This window comes from Megachile rotundata, chromosome 2 (assembly GCF_050947335.1).
Source record: "Megachile rotundata isolate GNS110a chromosome 2, iyMegRotu1, whole genome shotgun sequence".
NCBI lineage: Eukaryota > Metazoa > Arthropoda > Insecta > Hymenoptera > Megachilidae > Megachile > Megachile rotundata.
The window spans coordinates 20,212,032-20,236,345 of record NC_134984.1 but is presented as its reverse complement, the minus strand read 5'-3'; the positions used below and the strand labels follow the sequence as shown (position 1 = coordinate 20,236,345).

Below are 24,314 nucleotides of genomic sequence, written 5' to 3'. Positions count from 1 at the left end.
ATCAAACGAATAATATGCGAAAAAGCAAGGTCTCTGTAACTGGTCGATTTCTTTGCAGAGATATTACTTGTCCCACAATACGGCTCTAGTTAAATTGTTGAAACGTCTCGGGCTGAGGACGATCCCACAGTGGTTGAAGGAGGACCTCACCGACACGGTGATGACCTAGCAAACGTCGATTACATGAAACGACACCGTTTCCGAGTTGTTTATCTCGACGGTAAACGAGATCCATCGTTTACTAGCGGAAGATCTGTAAAATAATTGTACATTGAATGTTCCACTGGACTCCGTTAATCCTCGATGGAAGGACCATTTACAGGCCTATCCCGGTGGAGTGGCCTAAAAACGATGGGGAGCCTGCGAAACTAGTCACTTAAGCGGTTTCACGGTGTCACGAACCGTGACTGTCGATCGTTGTTAAGTCGATAACGTTATTAATGTTATATTATTGTCACCATCGACGCGTCGTAGAGGATATGATTATTAGGAAACACAGCCCGCTCGCTGGTGCCATCATCCGTCTGTATTAGGACACTTTTCGTTCTAATCATTACTGGTAAGGTGAACGAGGAACGAACGATGATTTCTAGTTTCTATTCGAGTCCCGACTCGATGCGATATTTTCTTTGAACGAAATTGAAAATATTTTGGTACGTCGGAGATCATGAACGACGTACATTGGTGAACAAGATTTGTAAATCGGTAATGCTACAACTTGAAATTAGGTATAGTGATATTTCGATATATGGCTTAAAAAATCTGACGTTTCGAAATGTCTAAATTTTTAAATTTGAAAACTTGAATTTTCTAAATTTAAAAATTGACTCTCTGTAAATGTGAAGATTTGTAAATTTGAGATTTCTAAGTAACTTTGTGCGTTACAACGGTGGAGGAACACCGTTGATACTCGTGAAAGTTGTTGAAGAAAACTAAATTGCCATATAACGAGACTGCACTATACGCGAAAGGAAGGAGACCAATCATGTTTTTTGTAAAAAACCGATGCTAAACTTTGGTAAAACGTGATCTGTCCAAATCATGTTGGAATTTTTGAAGATTTATTTCCTCGTGAAGTGATCGATGAGTCGATGATCCCTTAATAAGTCCTTATCTCTGTTGTGGTACTAATTGCAGGATCGTTTCTGCGAGCGTGAGATTTTCGGGACTTTGAGCTTTCCTCCCGCCCACTTACCTCTCGGAGACACAATGTACATTAATTCTCGTCGTGTAAGGGTATATAGAAGAAAAAAAAACTATAATGATGATTCTATGTATATTTTGACAATACTATTCTTGGTACCGCCGACGAAAGAGGCCGATGAAAGGTGTGTGATCGCGTCCGTTTGTACATTTATGTATCGTACTATTTTGATGTGATCGTAGGTGTACCATAATGATATAAAAAAATTAAAACGAAGAAAAAGATATAACTATTACGGGAGTGATCGGTAATCGAGATCATTTCCGACGAACGCTAATCTTAAATGATCAGATGATAACTGCCTATTTGCAATAATTGCTATTGTCACGTTTAAGGTACACGGAGATTTCTAGTTTACGATAATCCTGAGTTCCGCGATAGAATGAATTTATTCGTTGTTGAAGAGAATCGGTTGATTTTCGGAAACTTTAATACCTGATGTATTATACTTAGCGAATCATGTAAATCGTCGAGAGAGAATGCATTGTTGTGAATGAAGTGATTGTTCGCGACATAGTTTAATCGTGAGGATCGTTTGTTGAATGCATATCGGTTGCAGTTATATCTGTTAATTCTGTATACGCATATCGATTACTTATTTTTTTTTTACACGAACACCCACGAAATTCTCGTTAAGCTACCTTCTTAACAACTTTTCTAACCCTTCTTTGGATTTTGGGGACCTATTAAATATTTACACCATTGTTAACTATTTACACCATTGTTTTAATGAATTTTTATATATTTATTTGAATATTTAAGTAGTTGATCTATTTGAGCAGGTTTAGTCGCTGCATAACATAGTTTGCACTTACCAATTTGGTAATAAAATGGCACCTTGGAATTATCTGAATTCGGGAATCCAAAAGAGGGTTGATACTAATTTTACTATTGCTTTATAACTCGTTTTGAGGATCTTTTTTTTAACTAGATATCTATTTATTTCACAATACAAGTTGATACTTAAACAGAAATGAAATAGCACAATTAATTGTGAAAGTCATAGCAACGGATATTGTGAACATTGTAAACTTTGGCTCGTATTGAGCAATTTAGAAACTATGACGTCATTCCCTATGAAGTATATATTTATAAAAGTCTGGTGTCATCGTCAATCAATCATTTGACATTTAGATACTATTTTATTATTAGCGTTTTGTTATCCCTTGTATATTTTGTTTTCACTTTTATACTACCCGTTAAATCGTGTCGCGTGACGTTTAACGAATCATGTACAAAGTTTATTGTTAATAATATATGATAGTTAACAATAATGATATTAACATTAAGCGATTGATCTTGTTTCGTCGAATCGTGCCATTTTACCAGTGTTGTACATACGGTTGTATTATTGTACCAATCGCAGAGTTGGATCTCTAGAGTCAATATTATCAATTATGTTCAGTATGGCGGTAGCAACAATTGTCCAAATTGCTACCAGCTGACAATAATAAAACCAGAATCACAAAAATCATAGGGAGATTCATTATACAGGTATAAAGATTTAATGGTCCTTATAGTAATTAGCACTACTTCATCGTTGGTTTATCAATGTGCGTAATTTAATTTGTAAATTTGAGAATTCGATATTTTAAAATTTAGATAATTACGATACTTTAAAATTTATAATAATTAGCTTAGTCCTTGATTGTAACACCAGAAAATTAGATTTTGGGTGTAATTAGATCATGGGTTTATTTACTTTTAAAAATAATTATAAAAACGAGTGAATGAAAGTTGGACGATAAACAAGCTATATCATTATTTGTTATCCCAATAAAAAAGAATTTTGATAATCTCTGTAATTTAAAATAAGAAATCAGAAGTCTGTAATTTTGACAGATTCAATTGTCCTAGTATTAATATAATATTCGATGTAATATTTGTATGAGTTATAGGTTGATAACTGTACCAGCGATGAAATATTGCTAATATTAATTTGCGTGTACATTCGCATTTCAGGTAATATACCGGCAAACACGCAGAAAGATAATGAACGTTTTGTAGATGTTCTAACAGACTGTTGTGCAGACATGAAAAAAGAAAAAGAGAAAAAACTATCATTGTACGAATAAAAGGAGACAAGTGTAGAATATGTGTACGACAGTTTAATAGAAACCTTTGATTATTTAACTTAAAATTACTCTATTGTAAAATACTGTAATAACTGTATGAATAGTATGTAAGTTCTAATAAAACAAAAGTTTAAAATCTTCGGTACAGCTTTTACTGCTCATTCTTTCTATAATACATTTTTATACATTACAACAAATTTTAACTTCACCTTTGAATTACAAATAGATCCAGATCCTACAATTTTTTTCTATTAAATTAAATTTAATGCACCAGTCGAAGGTGTCACCACGACAATTAACGCGTTAACTGCTGCTCAGGACGAGGCGTCCCTCCAGGTTGAAGAAAAACGTCCCGATTGCCGACACCGAAGAGTCTCCGCAACAAAGATCTCTGCTGGCTCCTCTCCGCGGCAATATTCGCTCTTAAATGATTCAGAAATTCTGTTCTGTTCCTCAACAAACCAAAAAATTCTAACAAAGCAAAGGCAATCAACATGACGATGCCTACAAGAGCCATTATCGTGATTAAACAGATCAGGTGCCAAGAAAAATTTAATAAAATGAACTCAATCTCCTCTGAGCCATCGATATTGACAAGAGGGGCCAAGAGACTTCCCAGAAGAGAGCTGACCAAATAAATAGCTATAATATTACAATAATCTTCGAGAGCGCTATGAAATACTTTTCGCGACACTAAAAAAAAGATTATGCTTCCAAACGAAGCCACACCAATTGATCTTAGAGGGCAATAATTATCTGCTCCAGCTGATATCATTACTAAGCCAGCTATTATGGCTTGGACACATCGCATTACAGTCCAGTGATTGAATTCTTCTGTGATGAATATGAAATGATAAGCTACGACAAGCAAGCTGCACGATGACGCAGCCAACAAGTTGTTGATGTAGATGTTGTGAAGGTTATTTCCAATTTTGTGGGTTTCTGTGTTGGCGTTTGGCATGCTGAGACTCTGAAAGATTCGAAATTTCTAAATTTACAAATATGCAAACTTCTAAAGCTAGATTCATGATACAATTATTGCAATGAAACAGTAAAATGATGTAACGATAGAATGAAATAGACCTAAGTGATAACTTTGCAGCAAAATTACCTGCAAGCCAATGAATACCATTAGATGACCGGCATAGACGGTTCCTGGCGAACCGGGACCGACACTCGCGTTATCTATGGAGCTCAAAAGAAGAATTCTTCGCCCCAGCACCGCGCACCCCATGAATCCCGATAATCCTCCCACGAGATGAACAACCGCGGATCCAGAATAATCTTGAAACTTGACATCTCTTCCGCTCAGTGAATTCTGTGTCATCCATCCTTTGGGTGTCCAAATCCAGTGGATCAAGAACGGTTGTATCAGACCGGCTAATAGTAATCCTACTACGAGGTAACCGACGGTATGGGCTCGACCCACGATTCCACAGGTGCAAATCGCTGCTGCGATTACCACAGCCGACCAGCCAACTATGGCTTCGTTCTTATCGACGACCGCGTCACCGACCCAATATCCTTCGCCTACCACCCCGCCTACGTCGCCGTTGTAGGCGATGACAATTCCCACCAGTATATAGACAAACGTCACCCAACAGAAATCAGCGATGTTCTGCAGCAGAATTAGATTAACATTGTCCACTGGCACGCTACCGATGTGTATCAGAACGAATCCAGCTCGCAACAGGACAACTAGGACGACGCGAACGAGGCTTGGTCCCCAGGGAATGCGAGAAAATAAGCTGGTGTTATCGTCGACACGACTTTCGCTCGCGTAGTCGTAGAAATTGTAGTCAAAATCGTTAGACATCCCCTTGGTCAGGAGAAATTGATGTGGTGAAGCTTTTGTGTTCCTGAGATTACATTATCGAAATACTACACATTTGGGGAGGTTATTACGAGTATGTGACAATCGTTTCAAATTCCACGCGCGCGCATTTGTATCATAGTTCATGTTAGACAGTTTAATTATCAATCGATTTTATGTCAAAATGGCAGGGGTCATTCGATAAATGAAAGGCCAAATATAATTCTAAGAGACAAATTAGAATGTATGCGTAGAGAAGTATCGTTTCTGTTATTTATTTCTATATCCTCATATATATTTAACGTTAATAATAAAAAGCATTCATATTATAGTAGTATTTGAAGAGGATTATTTCTGATATGTGAAAAAGAATACGTGGTGGCGATTCAAATATTCGAAATGTGCCGCGCAGATTGAAAGTCGAGCGCTGATAGGTCGCGATGCCGGCAGCCAATGGGAAGCAGCGTTGCTAGGTCCGCGCATGTCATGCCATTGGCCGTCGCAAGGTCGGGGTCTCGAGCCGCAGGGACGAGCCGGCAAGCGATGCGGCCCGTCGTCGACGTAGGTAGTCGTTCGAGGACGGTCGTTGGTGTCTCAGTGTTTGGTGTAAGTGACCCGTGACAAAGAAAGGTTGTACGAGGTGCTCGTTCGACCAGTGTCTCGTTTCTGACAGAAGAAACAGGAGGATGGCTACGGTATGCTGTCGCGCTCTTTACGCCGTCAGATGGTACGAGGTGTCCCGCGTGTTGAGTGTTTCCTCCACCTTGGTGACAACAAAAAACTACCGGAACGTGAGTGTTGACATAGTATTTTACAATTCTTATATGAAAATACTACGCACAAAATGAATGTATGCGTTTTGTCTCGCCCGTTCACGCGTTTAAACGCGGCGTCTCAATAAACGAATGCATTCGATGCAGAATTGTTTTTTTGTACGATGCCCCCTTCTTTTCTTCGAACGCGAGCCTTTCTCTCACACTTCATTGCGTTCCCTCCTTTTTTTATATCCTCGTATCTCTCTCGCAGTCGAGCAGGGAGCAACAGGCACCCAAAAATAAACAGACAGCTAACGGGAACCTGTCATTCGTTTTATCAGAAGGTACGATTAAAGTGAGCTTGCGAATTCCGCCGGTAGTACTTGCAGTGCATACGTAAACAACTGTTCCACTGTATCTTGATCAAATATGGATACCATGTGGGACGAAACATTCGTTAGTCAGGACTATTTTACGGTTATCCTTCCGACGTTCGTTCTCCTATATTTACTCGACGTATTACCTTCCATTTGACCACGGAATACACGTGTCATAGTTACGTTACCGATACGCTGAATGCATTACGCGGGAACACGTGTAAATTCGTTTCTCTCGCGGTTGTTTACGATCGCCTTCGTAAAGTAACGATTTCTTCTATATAAATTGTGATACTATATTATCAACGCGTACGTGTATAAAATGTTTTTATTTTAATACCCGTATACCTTCATTACGGTAGTCACATGAACTCTTCCAAAATTGTATTTACGTATTTAGTTATTCACGCGCCATATTCTTGCGCAGACTGCGTGCCTGCAGTATGCCGGCATTCATTACTATGATGAATCCTAATTACTGCACCATATCAGTTCACAAGATAAGTTATTTATTTTATCAAACATGAAAACACGCATATAGAAATTGGACACGCGACGTTGCGTTTCGTAGGCCCATTCAGTTGCCGCATCTCGTTTTAGTTATTAAGTATTATTAAGTCGTATGTTATTTAATATTTATTATATTGTTGATGCGTTGATGTTAAATAATTTTGTCACGAGTTATTTCTTATGTCATTCATTATATCGCCATATATTGAATTATTCTACATTGTATCGCCTGGTATTACAGATTATATTGTCTGCAATTATGTGTATTATGTATGACGGATATATTGCCTCGCTTGAAATTGCTCATCGTAAATTGCCACGCGTTATATCACCATGGAATTACCGCGCGATATATCATCATGAGTGAAATTACCATTTGTAATATTTCCACGTTCAAAATTACACCGTGCACTACATCTCCAAGATTAAAATTGCTACACGTTATATCGCCATGCGTGGAGTTGCCTCGCGTTATATCGCCGTGCGTTGTATAACATCACAATCAATACCAATGGTATGTACAGAGATTTCAATATTTGGAATTTGGAATTCTACATGAATCATCGTCAATAGTATTTTGTATGTCCGATATGAGTCACTCAATGATAAAAAGATCGCATTGCACTCGTGCACATGTTCCTCTTTTACAAAGAATGTAAAGAGAAGCAGTGTGATGTCCTGAGAAGTTTTAATTGGCTCATTAGAGTAGGATCAGCGTTTAATTTATCGTCACGTTGTGGCAGTTGACGTCAAAACGGAAAATGAGCTTCCTTCTAACATCGCGTCCGGGAAAGTATTGAACCCTGAACGATAGTAAATCATGTTCCGCGGCCTCGCGATAAGTGGACAGTATTTATTCGGCCTCGAGTACGCTGAAGTTCTCGGTGTAACAACCGAGGCAAATTATTCGTCGTAATACGTAATCGCGATTCACTTGTGCTCCTTGATCGAGATAATTACAATTGGGGATCGTTCAAGCAAATTTTTAGTAACGAATCATCAGGTAAATGGAGGTATTTCATCGGCAAGCCACACCCTCCTGTTTCTTGTTTGATCCCATTGGATTAGGTTACGTTTTCGATTCATCATTTTACGAGGGTTCAATCGAGGAGTGGTGTCGATTATCTTGCTTGATGAATTAAAAGAACATTCTAAACGAGAAACACGCGAATTATATTACGGAAGCATATTTCATATACAGATAGATAAATATTAATCGAATTTTCCATCGTTCAACCACGATATTCTCGTCGTCTGATCATTATAATTGTATAAATTTTATACTTAGTTAACCAGAGTTATAAATAAGCGCTCCATATAATTATTCCTACACTTCATCAATTAAGCGATATCCCGCGGTGATTTCCTCTCGGCGTAACAATAATATTATCAAACTTGCATACACTAGATATCAAAAACGTAGCAATACCGAATTCTAAATATAACCATTACATTTCGTAATTATAGAATGCTCTATCTTATCGAACTCGTTCTCATTTGTATACACTAATTGACTATACACAGCCTTTAATCGAGTCAAGTCGCGTGTACCGTAGCAGGGATCAATGAAATTGTGACACAATGACACACGTTATCCTGCTATTACGTAACGACTGATACACGTCACCAGTTCGTAGATTTACTGCTATTAAACGGTACAGGCTTAAGAATGAGCTGCGATCCTGGAACTCATTTAAGCTGATTCACTGGTGATCGATAGCGGAATTTTATATTCTTGGAACGTACTTCTGTTTGATCGGAATGGCGGTATTGATCCAATGAAGTGAAAATGTGATTGCAATTTCGATGGGTTTATTAACTCCTTAATGAAATGAGTTTTAATTCATAGCGCGAGCAAATTTCTCGCATGGAAGTGTAGTGCGTGGAGGTACCACGCGAGGAAGTACAATGCGTGGAAGTACTACGCGTGGAAATACTACGCGTGGAAGTACAGTGCGTGGAGGTACCATGCATGGAAATACGGTGCGAGCAAATTCCACGCGTGGAATTACAATGCGTGAAGGCACCACGTGTGGAAATACTACGCATGAAGATACCACGCGTGGAAATACTACGCGTGGAAGTACAGTGCGTGGAGGTACCACGCATGGAAATACGGCGCGAGCAAATTCCACGCATGGAAATACGGCGCGAGCAAATTCCACGCGTGAAGATACCACGCGTGGAAATACGGCGCGTGGAAATACTACGCGTGGAAATACTACGCGTGGATGTACAGTGCGTGGAGGTACCACGCATGGAAATACGGCGCGAGCAAATTCCACGCGTGGAAGTACAATGCGTAGAGGTACCACGCATGGAAATACGGCGCGAGCAAATTCCACGCGTGGAAGTACAATGCGTGGAGGTACCACGCGTGGAAATACTACGCGTGAAGATACCACGCGTGGAAATACGGCGCGTGGAAATACTACGCGTGGAAGTACAGTGCGTGGAGGTACCACGCATGGAAATACGGCGCGTGGAAATACTACACGTAGAAGTACAGTGCGTGGAGTTACCATACGTGGAAATACAGCGCGTGGAAGTACAGTGCGTGGAGTTACCACGCGTGGCATTTCCAAGCCTTGTACAATCATTAATTGCACTTCCTCTCGCCATAAAACCACACATAGTATCATTTTCGCATACTGCATCTCTACGAAATTAATGTACTTCAATTCATTGCCTCAACACAGATTTCTGGAAAATCTTCCTATGTTGACTTAAAAAAATTCTGTCTTATCTCTTGCACAGGTACCACGAAAATATCGGTGATTTTAAAAATGACTGTCTTTAAAAATTTCTGATTTTGTGAAATTTTTTGATAAAGAAGTCGGCAGCTGAAATTAATAACGTATACAGTTTATGCGTGTAGCTTGTATCAGCCACACCAGCGATATTTAGCAGCTCCCCATGTCACTCAATGGAATATCCTTCTTGTTGATCCCCCTGTCGTACCGCAGAATTTGCTCCGATTCATTCCGTTGAATCTTATTCAAGACCGCATGTGCTCTGTATGTGTAGCAGCGGGTAATCCGTTGTCAGTTCCTGTTATTTAGCGTGATTCGTATCGCGTTATGACACATACGTAAATAACTTCTTATCGAATCGTGTGAGAATTCTTGTTGACCCACGATAGACATGTAATCCTCCTATACACGTTCTCCTATTTACAAGAAATTGACTACATGCCATAAAAGGAAAGTATAAAAATAGTAATTACGGTATTGTTTACATCATAAGTTAACGAGATAGCCGGCTATTAAACAGTATCGTAATTCCAAAAGTGAGCAATCAATTATACGGCGAAAGACGTTGTAAAATGATGAGGGTACCGTCTTAACTTCCGAGTTAATTGCGAGGTGTTAATTTACCGTGGAAGAAATTGGACCGACGCTGAAGTCATCTTTGTCTACCAAAATCCGGTTAGCTATCGAAGTCTTCGAGGTGGAATAACACCGGTTCGCAGAGAGAGAAACGGTGTCAAGCAGTTGTTTCGCTACCAAAAGCACGCTCAGAAGGAAAAGTGTGCTCGTGTACTCTTTTCATCTACCTATTAAGTCGGCAACAGTTGTTTGGAGGAAAAATTAAGGCCTACTTGAAAGTACTTTCAAGAGCAATTTTCACGCCTTTACTGCCGAAACTGTTTCCAGCTTTTTTAATGCACTATTAAGAACACTCGAGGTGCAATGGAATTTTAAATCGTTAGGTATATATCTTTAGGGGTTACAAAATTGTAATGGGGACGATAGTCGCAATTTTAGCTGAGAATTTAGGCAAGTTACTAGAGCTTCGAGCTAGTAGGTGTTTACTCGCAGTTCGTGCAAACGTGCATTGTTTATCTAAACAATGAGAATTTCGGAAACTTGTTACTTCCTGAAACTTGCACTTTAAGTATTTCGATCATGAATATACAAGTGCGTTTTGTACGTAGTTACATTCGTGACAAACAATGCGGTGAATGTGGTTTACAGTTCCTATTGAAACAGATCCCTTTATTGGGAAAGTTAGTGTCTATCTATCTTCACACCTAAAATTCATTATTTCAATAAAGTATTATTTTAATTCAAAATAAATTTAATTAGCAATTATATAAATACGGTACGAACGGGTTGTGTATAAGTAGTGCTAAACCATAAGCACTATGTTGAACGTAACCAGCCTTTACTGTCGGAATTAACGAAAGAGGGAGCGAACGAGCCCTCCACTTGGCATCCCATTATTGAAAACACGTTTGCCAACTAGGTCTCCAAACCCTACAGTGATTTATATCACGAGGGGAAGGCAACGTGATGTTAGACAGCATGCTATCATCAATTACATCGAATCTAACTATAGTTCCACCCACAGGAAACTTACAAAAGACGCCATTTGACAAACAGAGCTCAGACTGACATGCTTTCACTGTCAATAATAATTAAGATATATCCAGCGAGAGAATACTGGTTTACTTAACAGAGTAGGTTGGGTGAATGTTATATCCATGGGTTTTGTGGTGAGATGTTCTCTTACTAATGAGTGTGGGAATTATTTGCATGTGTATTTCCATGTACCGTATTTACAGGTGTGGTATTTATAGATGCTGTATTACCACGCGTTGTGTAATTACTTATAATGGTATTTCGACGCGTGGTATCTCCACGCACCCTATTTCCATGCGTGGTATCTCTGCGCGCTGTATTTCCACGCGTGGTACCTCCACGCATCCTATTTCCACGCGTGATACCTCCACGCACCCTATTTCCACGCGTGGTATCTCCACGCGCTGTATTTCCACGCATGGTACCTCCACGCATCCTATTTCCATGCGTGGTACCTCCACGCACCCCATTTCCACGCGTGGTATCTCCACGCGTTGTATTTCCACGCATGGTACCTCCACGCACCCTATTTCCACGCGTGGTAGTTCCACGCACCCTATTTCCACGCGTGGTAGCTCCACGCACCCAATTCCCAGCGTGGTATCTCCACGCGTTGTATTTCCACGCGTAGTACCTTCACGCACCCTATTTCCACGCGTGGTAGCTCCACGCACCCTATTTCCACGCGTGGTATCTCCACGCGTTGTATTTCCACGCATGATACGTCCACGCACCCTATTTCCACGCGTGGTAGTTCCACGCACCCTATTTCCACGCGTGGTAGCTCCACGCACCCAATTCCCAGCGTGGTATCTCCACGCGTTGTATTTCCACGCATGGTACCTTCACGCATCCTATTTCCACGCGTGGTATCTCCACGCGCTGTATTTCTACGTGTGGTACCTTCACGCACTGTACTTCCACGCGTAGTACCTCCACGCACTGTACTTCCACGCATAGTATTTCCACGCACTGTACTTCCACACATGGAATTTCCTCGCGCTGTACTCCATGCGTGGTATTCACATACGCTGTATCTCCACGCGTGTTATTTCCACATGTAGCATTTCCACGCCTTGTACAATCACTGATCGCACTTCCACTCGCCATACAACCACATCATTTCCTCATACCATATTTCTACGAATATTATACCTCTAAGTACTAACTCGGCCCTCGCCTATTCATTTTTCTACCTTCTAAGAAACCGTGCCCTTTAATCAAGCTATTTTGAGCGAAACCTTGCAAATTCGTAGACCGTTGACTGTAAATCTATTTTAGCCGCTACAACATTTATCAGTCGAGGTCATTGACTTCGAACTCTATTCATGGTTTTGCCCGAGGATAATGGAGCGTGCCCACGGCTAGGCAGGGCACGAGTTGTTGAAGCTTGAATTAGGGGATCGTATAGAGGGGTTCAGACTGCGGAGTCTGCGGCAGGCGCCACGGGCATCGATCTGTTCCACTGCACGCATTCTCTCGACCCCGACAAACTCTGACCCTCTCTCTCATTCCAGAAAGTTGGATAATTCTTATTTGAACAAAACTCGAAACGAAGCCAGCTTCTAGCATCACCGTTTCGTTTCATCTGGCTCGAAGCAGCTCGCCATCGTTTGTCCTGCGGTACGCTTTTATTGTTCATCCAACAAAATTTGGAACTCGAGCATTTAGGTCAATGTCCGCGGACGAAAATCGTTATGCATTGGCAGAGGATTTTATTTCGAGGAATTAGGTATCGAATTACGTACGTTTTGAATCGGACATCAAACGGGAAATCTTGGATGTTTGCTTTGGAAATTGAAGATCTTTGTGGTGTTTGACCAGGGAATTTGGGTCGATCGTGTATCGACGCGGTTGATTTTATTTTGTGTAATAGACTGTCGCTAGCGACGGACTACATACAGACTAGTCTATATATTTGTCATGAAAATTGAGTTGCTTGTATTGTTTGTTCAAAGTATGTAGGTCAGTGCATGTCTGAAATTGTTGACGTACTTCACGTTATACTTTAATATCTTTTTACGGAGAAAATGTTTCGGAACGTAAAAGGATGTGGAATGAAAACAATTTTTAATTCCATTTAAGGAGGAAGATTCGATTACTCTTTTCAGATACAGCGTTTATAAGATGGCTGAAGAAGATAATTGCACGTATATACATTAGAGTTATTAATACAAATGTTAAACCAACAATACTGTTATTAAATAATTTCTTAAAGGTTTCAAACTTTCGTTAGAACCTTAATTGTTCATAAGAAGTCGTTAGAGTACATGAAAATCGTGAGAAGAGTGATTTCCTCTTTAAAATTGTACAATCTTTCAAACTGAATTTCCTATTCTATTTACGTACTTTTAAAATCTGCGAACGTCACATCTACTTACGTTGCCCCGACAAAATCCCGGCTGCAGTCTATGGTAAAGATGTTTCGCAAACAAAGTCTCCTTACAGTTGGTAAATTTTTATGTCAAGCTTTAATATTGTATCCAGCCTTCGGCGACGCGAAACTAACGCGGAAAGTCTGCTTTGAATGTCACCTGTCCCATTAACAAAACAAACAACGCCGAAGATAATGAATTCTAGGTGACTGTAAATCTCTCGGATGAAAATTGTCATCCCGTTTAATGGAAAATCCCGACGGAAAAACTGCGGGAAAAGGTCGTCTTATCTCATCCCTATTTTCACGGATCAGTTTGAAGTCTGCTTGCTTAATAACGTTGGAAACTTCCACAAACTGAGCCACAGTTCCGTTCTTAAACGAACTTCCCTTCATTTAGGCTTCGGTTTCTCAGGTCGCAGACAACTTTTCTATAGAATACTGTCGACTGCTCGTTGCTCGGAAACTTTACTTTGTATTCTTCCGTGTTCCTCTGAATCAAGGCCGAAATAAGGCAATTTCCAGCTACTGTATTCCTGTATTTCAATTCTGGAACAATGTTTCACTGAGACGGGGATTTAAATTGGATTCTTTGTCCTTTTTGCTTTGTAGAGTCTATTGTTGTAGATATTCTACTGTGGTGCTACCTTTGTGTGGGCTTTTGTGAACGGTTGTAGTGATTGATGTGTACTTGAGTGCACGGATTGTATTTTGGTATGTTTCCATGCGTGATACTTGCACTTATGGTATTTCTATGCGCTGTATTTCATCGCTCTGTATTTCATCGCTCTGTATTTCTACGTGTAGTATTTTCACGCGTCATAATTCCACGCGTGGTGTCTCCATGCGCCGTAATTCCACGCGTGGTACTTCCACGCACTATAATTCCACGCGTGGTGACTCCACGCGCCGTAATTCCACGCATCGTAATTCCACGCGTGGTAGCTCCACGCACCGAAATTCCACGCGTGGTGTCTCCACGCACCGAAATTCCACGCGTGGTACTTCCACGCACCGAAATTCCACGCGTGGTACTTCGACGCACCGAAATTCCACGCGTGGTACTTCCACGCACCGAAATTTCACGCGTGGTGTCTCCACGCACCGAAATTCCACGCGTGGTACTTCCACGCACCGAAATTCCACGCGTGGTGTCTCCACGCATCGAAATTCCACGCGTGGTACTTCCACGCACCGAAATTCCACGCGTGGTGTCTCCACGCATCGAAATTTCACGCGTAGTGTCTCCACGCACCGAAATTCCACGCGTGGTGTCTCCACGCACCGAAATTCCACGCGTGGTACTTCCATGCACCGAAATTCCACGCGTGGTGTCTCCACGCACCGAAATTCCACGCGTGATACTTCCACGCACCGAAATTCCACGCGTGGTGTCTCCACGCACCCTACTTCCACGCGTGGTACTTCCACGCATCGAAATTCCACGCGTGGTGTCTCCACGCACCGAAATTCCACGCGTGGTATCTCCACGCACCGAAATTCCACGCGTGGTGTCTCCACGCACCAAAATTCCACGCGTGAAGTCTCCACGCACCGTATTTCCACACACATTATTTCCACGCGTCGAATTTCTACGCGTGGTGTCTCTACGCTCCGTATTTCCACGTACCATAATTCCACGCGTGATGTCTCCAAGCGCCATATTTCCATGGTGGGTGACCTCAAGCACCATAATTCCACGTGTGGTATCTCTACACCTTCTATATCTGCGCGCCCCATTTCTACGCGTGGTATCTCTACACCTCGTTATTCCATGCATCATAGTTCAACCCTCATTATCTGATTGATTATAATTTCTCTACAAACTGCACTCTCTACCGCTCTATTGACCAACCCATCAACTCACCCACTTACAAATCATTCACATACGAATTTCAAAAAACCTTCATCGCTGAAAAACGTAAATGAAACGCAGCTCGAAGTACTTCAGTAAATCCCTAATTAAAGAGACAGTGAAATATAAATGCAACTTTTTAACTGAAAGTATTTGACATACTTTCTTTTAAATGATGTTTTTCCTTTAAAAGGTGCTTTATAACTTTTCGACCTGTGCCTCGTTTTGTCCATGCTTTTCGCTTGTATCTGTCGATGATTGAGTGTCGGAAGTTGTTAGGTCGATCGATTTTGTTAGAAATTATGGAGCATTAAAAACGGCCACTCCATTATCCGCACCCTATAAATTCTGTGAAGTTACGAACTGTAGGCTTGTCTTAGGGTAATGGTAATGACACTGAAGTCTTGTATAAATTGTAGCACGCTGAGCGTGCTATTTTGTGCACAACATTATTAGGTAAGATGGAGGTTGTATCGCGTGCAATTTGCGTTAATCGTTAATAATCGACTTAGCGTCTTTCTTCTTTATCGTCTCCACAGCTGCGTTTCTATTAAATACAGCTCGTTGGTATTTTCTAAAATATTCGTGGGATTTTATGAAAGAGATAAAGTAGGAGCGTTACCAGAGACACAGACGTGTTATCAGTCATGGGGCAGAATTTATCTTGAAGAAAATTTCTTCGCATTTTAAACATGTTTTACATTTCTGAAGCATTTGTCACAATCGTGGTTTGATTTTCTTTATACTTAAATATTTAAGAATTTTTTTTTAATTTTGAGATTTGGAGATTTCATTTTGGAATTTGGAAAGCTTTGAAATACAGAAATATGAAACTTTTTGAATATAAAATATGGAGATTGAAAGCTCGAAAATATTTAACTCTTTCCGTTCGAACCACATTGAAAATTCTACTTCCTGCGTCCTACTTTTTAAATTCCAGGCAAGAAAAATATATTCGAAAATATTTTCCGGGTGTTCATATTTGAAAAGTAAAAATGTTTATTCATAAAGGTTGAGTGAACTGAATAATTACAGAGAGTTACGGCGTTGCCGTTAAGAGAGATGTTTAGTAACGCGGAATGTTAACGTTTTCGCTGTTTCGAGTTATTCTGCAAACGTACGTTCGGAAAATGAGTGTTTACTCGTTTACAGAGTCAAATCAGGCTACTTTGCTGTAAACAGCTTCGTTAAACGACTCTTTTAATCAATGAGTGCTCTCACATCGGTGCATTCGTTTGAAACTACTCGTTAAAATCGATCCAATTATCTTATTCGCTGAATGCCAGATTTCTGTTACAATGAGGTGAATTCTTGCTGTTGGTGAACTTAAATTCAATTTTTGAAACGTAGGAATTTAATTTATTTACATTTAGACATTCAGATATTTCGACATTTAGAAATATAAATATGTGAAGCTATCAAATTTTTACACGTATAAATGCAACTTCTGATCTTTCTACTTAAAAGCTTAATTAGTAAATCAGGCGACATAGAAGTATTTAATTCTCAAACTGAGACCGTAACACGATCAGCTGCTGATAAATGAACGACTGACAAGGAAACCGTAACTAGTTATGTGACCGTCTTGCCCCCTCCACTCCACACAGTTTAGTTCAACCAAGATCCGCTAGGTGGCGCAAAGCCTAATGCCTTTCTCGAAACTAAAACGAGCCCGGCAGCAGCATATAACGAGGCCGGCAACGTCGTCTAGCATGATCCTTCGCGTTCAAAAAGGGATATGATGAATCGGTCTATCTTGTCTTTTACAAGAAGCCTGCACCGTGTTACGACGTGGCAGGTTAAACCTCTCTGATCCCTTTTATATTTTTTTTTAATTTTATATTTGTTTGTTAGTTAGAAGTATTATATTATAAATTACATTTATGAATTGTTTAATACGGAAATTGTTTATTATCATAATTTTAAGTTGAATTAAGATAATAAAATATGAATTGATTTAATTTTAAGTGGTTTTGCTATTTTTGATCTCTTAAAGTGTTCAAGTTTATTTGGTTGGTATTATTGCAGTTCAAAATTGTATTAAACCAATGTAATATCATTTATTATATAGTTTGTTCTAACTCGTTTTATGGATTATTTTATTAAGTTTATTGAATGTATCTAAACGTGTGTATTAATATTTATTACATATATTTATTGTAACAAGTCTGATGAATTATTTTATTAAATTCTTTAAATGTATCTAAACCTTCATAATATTATTTATATATTTGTACTAACTGTACAATTACATTAAGTTTCTTAAATCTACATAAACCTAATTTTTTTTTAATCCGTTTATCGCAAAGCACGAATTCAATAGAATTAAAACTGAAGATTATTATTAAACCAATGTAATATCATTTATTATATAGTTTGTTCTAACTCATTTTATAGATTATTTTATTAAGTTTGTTGAATGTGTCTGAACGTGTGTAATATTATTTATTACATATATTTATTGTAACAAGTCTGATGAATTATTTTATTAAATTTTTTAAATGTATCTAAACCTTCATAATATTATTTATATATTTGTACTAACTGTCCAATTACATTAAGTTTCTTAAATCTACATAAATCTAATTTTTTTTAAATCCGTTTATCGCAAAGCAAGAATTCAATAGAATTAAAACAGGAATTCAATAAAAGTACTTCTGCAAATTTCATCCTCCACAGAACGATGATGCCTCATTAAGACACAAATATGTATGTCTTACAAATAATCCTTCATATCCTAGTTCCTCATCGATAAACCGAATTGAGCTGTCGAGAACCAACATAATGAATGTTCCCAGACAATAGACAATTTACTTAAAATTGGATTCGCGAAGAAACATCGGCCATTCGAGCGTTCAAAACGAGTTTCCTCCAACGAGATGTAAAAATCACCTGACGCGAATATCGACATCGACACGATCGACGAATTGCTCTTGATAAATCGCTCGGTTTTCCTACCAGACGTCTGTTCCATAATAGAGTGCTCGATGATCACAGTGCCTCGTACTTTTCCACCATTGTTCACCCGAGAATGTCGAACCGTTTGAGAGATTTGTCGCCACGTATTCCAACAACTTTGAAAGAAATTTTTTTATTAAACATTTGTCGCTTAAACGTTGGAAGCTTCGTTTCATTTAACAGGAGATGAAACTCCGGAAATACTTTATCCGAGGGAGAATTTCTGGACACTCAAAGACGGAAGCTGTTATTTATTGAAGACCCTCTAGAGCGAATTGTACTCGTCTCGAGAGAATATATTTCATTTTAAATTTAAGTTTAACCATTTCGGGTTTGGTGAGTTTGACGATTTCAGGTTTGTAAGTTTATTTCAGAAATTTGTGAATTGATCATAATTCCACGCGTGGTGTCTCTACGCGTAATATTTCCACGCGTGGTGTCTCCACGCATCGTAATTCCACGCGTGGTACTTCCACGCACCGAAATTCCACGCGTGGTGTCTCCACGCACCGAAATTCCACGCGTGGTACTTCCACGCGTGGTATCTCCACGTACTGAAATTCCACGCGTAGTGTCTCCACGCGCCAAAATTCCACGCGTGGTACCTCCACGCACCGCAATTCCACGCGTGGTGTCTCCACGCACCGAAATTCCACGCGTGGTACTTCCACGCGTGGTATCTCCACGTACTGAAATTCCACGCGTAGTGTCTCCACGCGCCGAAATTCCACGCGTGGTACCTCCACGCACCGAAATTCCACGCGTGGTGTCTCCACGTACTGAAATTCCACGCGTAGTGTCTCCACGCGCCGAAATTCCACGCGTGGTACCTCCACGTATCGAAATTCCACGCGTGGTGTCTCCACGCACCGAAATTCCACGCGTGGTGTCTCCACGCACCGAAATTCCACGCGTGGAATTATGAATCCATCAGTGTACAAATAAAAAATTTTCAAGTTTAAATATTTGTTTACCCACCTTAACCACAGCGTATGTTCATAATCGAGACTCCAGAATATACAATAGCATTTTTCCGATAAAACCCTTCACACATCAAAAAATCAGACATCACAATAAAACGCGAGAGAAGTTTTAATACAGCCACAGATGTAATAAACGCGAATCTATAAAAAAGACACGGAAACAACGTTTTCATTAGAATTTTCAGGCGGTTTAAACGGAACAGTGTGTCGCGCAGAGTAAAATTGCGAATAAGTTCTCCCATTTTGTCCTCCCGTCAGCCCTCTGTTTTTATATCCTCGGCAAAATACTTTGAACGAGTTTCAGCGTTCATAACGGGTCGCTCCCATTCTCTCACTCGATTTTACGAGAAAATTTTTGTCAGCTAACGCGTTATAACGTTACAAAATATGCATTGAAAATTCAAATTAAATTTCGAACGTTTAATAATCATTTCTGTATTCGCTTCAAACAGCCGCTCATTGGAATTTCTGTATTCCTCGTTTATATTCATTGCTTTTTTAACTTTCATAAATTGTAGTCAACGATCTTTTAACACGGAGAGACAGTTTGGTAACTCGTAATCGCCATCACAAGTGGGTAATTATTCGCGGAATATAAATTCTGGAGATTAAACACTGGAACTGACGATTGACTCAGTTTTTATATTTTATGTTACAATATTTTGTTGCGGTATTGTATTGTGTATTGTTGCGGTTGGAACGTGAGATAAAGCGTTGTGTATGTTAGTAGATGCTTCTATCGTGTCACTGTGCTTGCACTATGTCACTATTCGTGTCACTATTGTTGTACGATATCGTGTCATACTCTGTGACGCACCCTGCACTTCGTACGCTATAAACCCACATTCCCATATTTGCACTCGCTCGAATTTTGGGTACAATTCTAGTTGTAATCAAGGATCGTTGAATACAGAACGTGTCTAACTATCGTTTCACTTTTTATCTTATAGCAGTAATTATTTGTGCATAATGCAACCACCTGGAAAATTGTAAGTTAACCAGTTAACTGTGGCGCCTTCGTTTGAGAGCGCGCACCGTTTTGTGTCACCAGAATCGAGCCATGATGAGTACACTTGTCAATCACAGAGTAAGTTGCGCTGGTAAGATATTGGATCAAAAAGATGGGTAGCCAATGGTCACTACTTTATACGCATGACGAGTATACTCGTCAATACACAAAATCGTGCCACTTCTCCATGACGAGTATACTCGTCAATCACAGTTAACTAGTTAAGGGGTTAAGAATAATGTCGTGTCACTCTTGTGACGCAGCCTACAGTTCGTACACTACAAACCAGACTTCTATTCCCATATTTTCACTCAATCGAATTTTGGGTTCAGTTCTAGTTGCAATCTTCATAATCAAGTATCGTTGAATATGTTACCGTGAAAGACCGAAATTGGTGAATGTCGACATTTACCGGTGTAAGTCAGAAATAGGGGTATTTAGCAGATATTTCGGACATACACCAAGCGACTATGTGAATGTTGTTCACCGGTGAATGTCGACATTCTCCAGATTTCGGTCTTTCACGGTAACAAATACACAGCCTATCTAACTAACGTGTAACTTTTTAACTTATAGCAATAATTATTTGTGCCTAACGCAACCCGGAAAATTATAGCTTAAAGGTAGCGTCAGTAAGGTTAAAAGTAACATCGGTAGTTACAGAAGTGTCTTCTTCCATCTTCTTCAACGCAATGTATAATCTAAGACCACCGACGAGTAAAGATATCAGAAATGATCGATCCGCAAAGAGAATAGCATCGGTAAACTAACAGATCCTTCCGGAAGCTGTTATCGCCCGAGGATAACTTTGGATTCCCGGGGGAGCAGCTTCCAGCGTGAAATTCAATTTAACCACCACGAAGGACACGTTCCCGGAAGGTAGGAAAAGCGGTCGCAAAAGTCTTGCGAACTTCGTGATGGCTCGGTATAATGCCAAAGCGTTGAATTTTCGAAAATAGGAACATATTTGTTCGAACCCTCCTGTTCGCACGGTTGCCACATATTTCATAAAATGTGACGTACTTAAGCGCGTGGAGAATGAAAAATGTCGCGAAGATGAGCGTGCAATAATTTTCTTCGAAGATATTGAAAATCGAATACATTTTATGCGAAATTCATTGTTGGATATCTGCGACATTATTCTCGATTTTACCGAAGGTTAATCTGGTAATGTGAAATATGGAAGGGACGTCGATTCTGTGGGAACACCGCGTGATGCATAATTCATTGGTATATATGAAAAATCCTGACCGTGCTCAAACTTTTTCTACTTAGAGGTGCATCCTGTAAGAAATCGCTTACAGGGCTTTATTCTTCTGAAAGTGAATTATTAAGATGAGGTAATTTCTTCTTTAATGTGGCATCTTGGGATTTGGAGATTTAAGCATTTGGAAATTAAGATGAAGATCGAGAAGCTCTTACAAGAGTTTATGCAAAATTGATTCTACGATCAAGAATTTCCACCCGTATATTTGTATCTTTCCGACTTATGTCACCCTCCTCCCGGCGTGCAATATGTCGTTGGATTATCTCGTTCGTCAAACGTATACGTTACATAAGCAGGGAATATAAAGTCGTAGATGCTTGATATTGTGCTGTCTTGTAACTCGTGTCAGGACTTAGAAAGAAGCGTTTCAGCGAGAGACATATAGCACTCTAATCTGCATGGTGCACCAACATCACGTAGCTCCGCGATAACGTGTCCCAGGAAATATGGAAACAAACGAGAACTCGTGTTCTTTCATTTGCGAAAACCTCGGTCGAGGTGACAATCTTAATATCGTTGCAATATTTCAAACGTTCCAAATAACTCGATGACAGCATCGTATAATCGATAATTAAGCACTGTTCAATGAGCAGGCGGTATTAAAATTTGCCGGGATTCTCCGAAAGCGTCGAAATCATAAACGGATTATTCCGCAAATTAAAGCGATCAATTAGCAGCTATTCACGATCGAAGGATTAAACGTAGGATTGTTCCTAATTCAACCGGCCTAACGAATGGAACGAGAATCGATTTGACGTCGAAACGAGATAAAGTTATACTCTGCATCTAGTGAAAATTGAATCAGCGTTCGCAGTTGCTCAAAATATAATAATCCGGTTGCAATAATTATCGGGAAACATAGTGTACGCGGCAAGGGAAATCTCCGCTGTGTCTCTGTTAATTAGGGATTTCGGGAGATAGAGATTTCGGTAGATAGATATTTCGCGACATATGAATTTTGGGATATTAGTATTTTGAGATGAGGGTCTTTGGAGCGTAGGGGTTTTGGGATACAGCGATTTCGGAAGATATGGAATTTGGGATATTAGAATTTCGGGACATATGGACTTTGGAACATGGAGACTTTGGGACATGCAGACTTCGGGACATAAGGAGTTCGGGGCGTAGAGACTTCGGAACATGAGAACTTCGGGGCGTAGAGACTTCGGGACATAGAGGTTTCGGGACATGAGAAGTTCGGAACGTGGAGACTTCGGAACATGAGAACTTCGGGGCGTAGAGACTTCGGGACATTAGAATTTCGACGGGTAGAGACTTCGGAACGTAGAGACTTCGGGACATGACAACTTCGGGGCGTAGAGACTTCGATACATTAGAAATTCGATAGGTAAAGACTTCGGGGCGTAGAGACTTCGGGACATGACAACTTCGGGGCGTAGAGACTTCGGGACATGAGGATTTCGGAACGTGGAGACTTCGGGGCGTAGAGACTTCGGGACATGACAACTTCGGGGCGTAGAGACTTCGGGACATGAGGATTTCGGAACGTGGAGACTTCGGGGCGTAGAGACTTCGGAACATGAGAATTTCGGAGCGTAGAGACTTCGGGACATGAGAATTTCGACGGGTAGAGACTTCGGAGCGTTGAGACTTCGGGACATGACAACTTCGGGGCGTAGAGACTTCGGTACATGAGGACTTCAGGACATAGAGACTTCGGTACATGAGGACTTCAGGACGTGGAGGCTTCAGTACATGCGGACGTCGGGATATTAATATTTCATGACAAGAGTGTAAGCGGTTACTCCGTATCGTTGGCCATAGACCGTAGCGGGTCCGTACCCGTGAGGTGCAGCGAGGGGGACGCCTAGGCGTCGATGCGTCGCGATGCTTTTTGTTTTGGAGCACGACATTTTTTCGTTCTACGAACAGTCTCGTCAGAACCATGAAACAATAAAGATCTTTTGTCTCGTAAAATATTTATTTAATAAATACCCCTCGACCTCCTACAATAGGAACTTCGTTACATAGTGCACAGATCGTTAGCTTGTAGGGTGTAGGGAGTTAAGTTATTTGGGAACATGGGATTCAGGAATGTAGAGGTTCAGTAATTTAGAGATGTAGAAGTCCAGATATCTAGCAGTCTACAAATTTAGGTACCTAATAATTCAGGACTCTGTAGATGCAGAAACTTGGAGATCTACCTATAAATAACGAAGTCTAATGACGCTCTGGTAATTTAAAGATCTAAAACTTCATACAGCCGGTGATCTAGATATGTAAATGACTTTGTCCCTTACAATCATACAATTTACAAGACCCACACCCCTTTTTCTAAAATCTAATCGATGTAAATGTAGCCGTTGTTCATTTCAAGCACTCCGCGTCGAACAATTTCCTGGACGTCAAGGCGACGCAGCAGAAAATCGCTGGCTCCCGTTGCGTCTGTAAAACGTGCATCCCGAACGAAGGAGGTAACCGGCGGAAAATGATGGAAGACTGTTGCCAGGGAAACTCGTTCTTCCATTAGGAACACGCTCGTTTCCTTCTCCCTTCCGTATCGCGTTTCTCGATTAAACTCGGTATCTTTCCAGCGAGTTCGCAGTCAAGTTTGATCAGGTCGCACCGTGACTTCCCGTTAAAAAAGCCGACAACGAATTATTTAGCCGCGTGGGCGGTATTATATTTACGTGGCGACGTAAAGCCGCGCTAGCGTCCTCTCGTCGGGGCGAGTTTAGAATTCGCAGTATTTTGACCCGTCGCCAAAATACCGCGACTCGAAATCATTCTGATTTACGACTGCGACCGG

At 40.3% G+C, this 24,314-nt stretch overlaps 3 protein-coding genes across 7 annotated transcripts in view; 2 read left to right on the top strand and 1 right to left on the bottom strand.

Moving 5' to 3' along the window:
* Nucleotides 1-3,419, top strand: part of sfl (N-deacetylase and N-sulfotransferase sfl) — a 131,658-nt gene extending 128,239 nt beyond the window's left edge. For all 3 annotated transcript variants that reach the window (XM_076542246.1, XM_012293481.2, XM_076542245.1), the window contains one exon: nucleotides 59-3,419. In XM_076542246.1, coding sequence (XP_076398361.1) covers nucleotides 59-169 — 111 coding nt within the window. In that variant the 3' untranslated portion in view covers nucleotides 170-3,419. The remainder of the gene's footprint in view (nucleotides 1-58) is intronic.
* On the bottom strand, nucleotides 3,409-5,478 carry Amt2l (Amt-2-like protein). Its single transcript, XM_076542249.1, has 2 exons — nucleotides 4,391-5,478; nucleotides 3,409-4,249 (listed from the first exon to the last, which is right to left on the bottom strand). Exons 1-2 carry the CDS (start codon nucleotides 5,093-5,095, stop codon nucleotides 3,575-3,577), a joined length of 1,380 nt encoding a protein of 459 aa, XP_076398364.1. The 5' UTR covers nucleotides 5,096-5,478; the 3' UTR covers nucleotides 3,409-3,574.
* A 144-nt stretch (nucleotides 5,479-5,622) lies between these two features.
* MCU (mitochondrial calcium uniporter) overlaps nucleotides 5,623-24,314 on the top strand; it is a 69,925-nt gene continuing 51,233 nt past the window's right edge. For 2 of the 3 annotated variants that reach the window (XM_076542250.1, XM_012293477.2), the window contains exon 1: nucleotides 5,623-5,883. In XM_076542250.1, the coding sequence (XP_076398365.1) occupies nucleotides 5,779-5,883 (105 nt within the window). In that variant the 5' untranslated portion in view covers nucleotides 5,623-5,778. The remainder of the gene's footprint in view (nucleotides 5,884-24,314) is intronic. The other variant, XM_012293478.2, reaches the window with a different exon arrangement.

Bases quoted from the DNA above. Each gene is read 5' to 3' on its own strand.
- Amt2l (XM_076542249.1), bottom strand. From the start codon at position 5,095: ATGTCTAACGATTTTGACTACAATTTCTACGACTACGCGAGCGAAAGT. The intron at 4,250-4,390 runs GTAATTTTGCTG...CGAATCTTTCAG, and splicing joins TGGTATTCATTGGCTTGCAG to AGTCTCAGCATGCCAAACGC.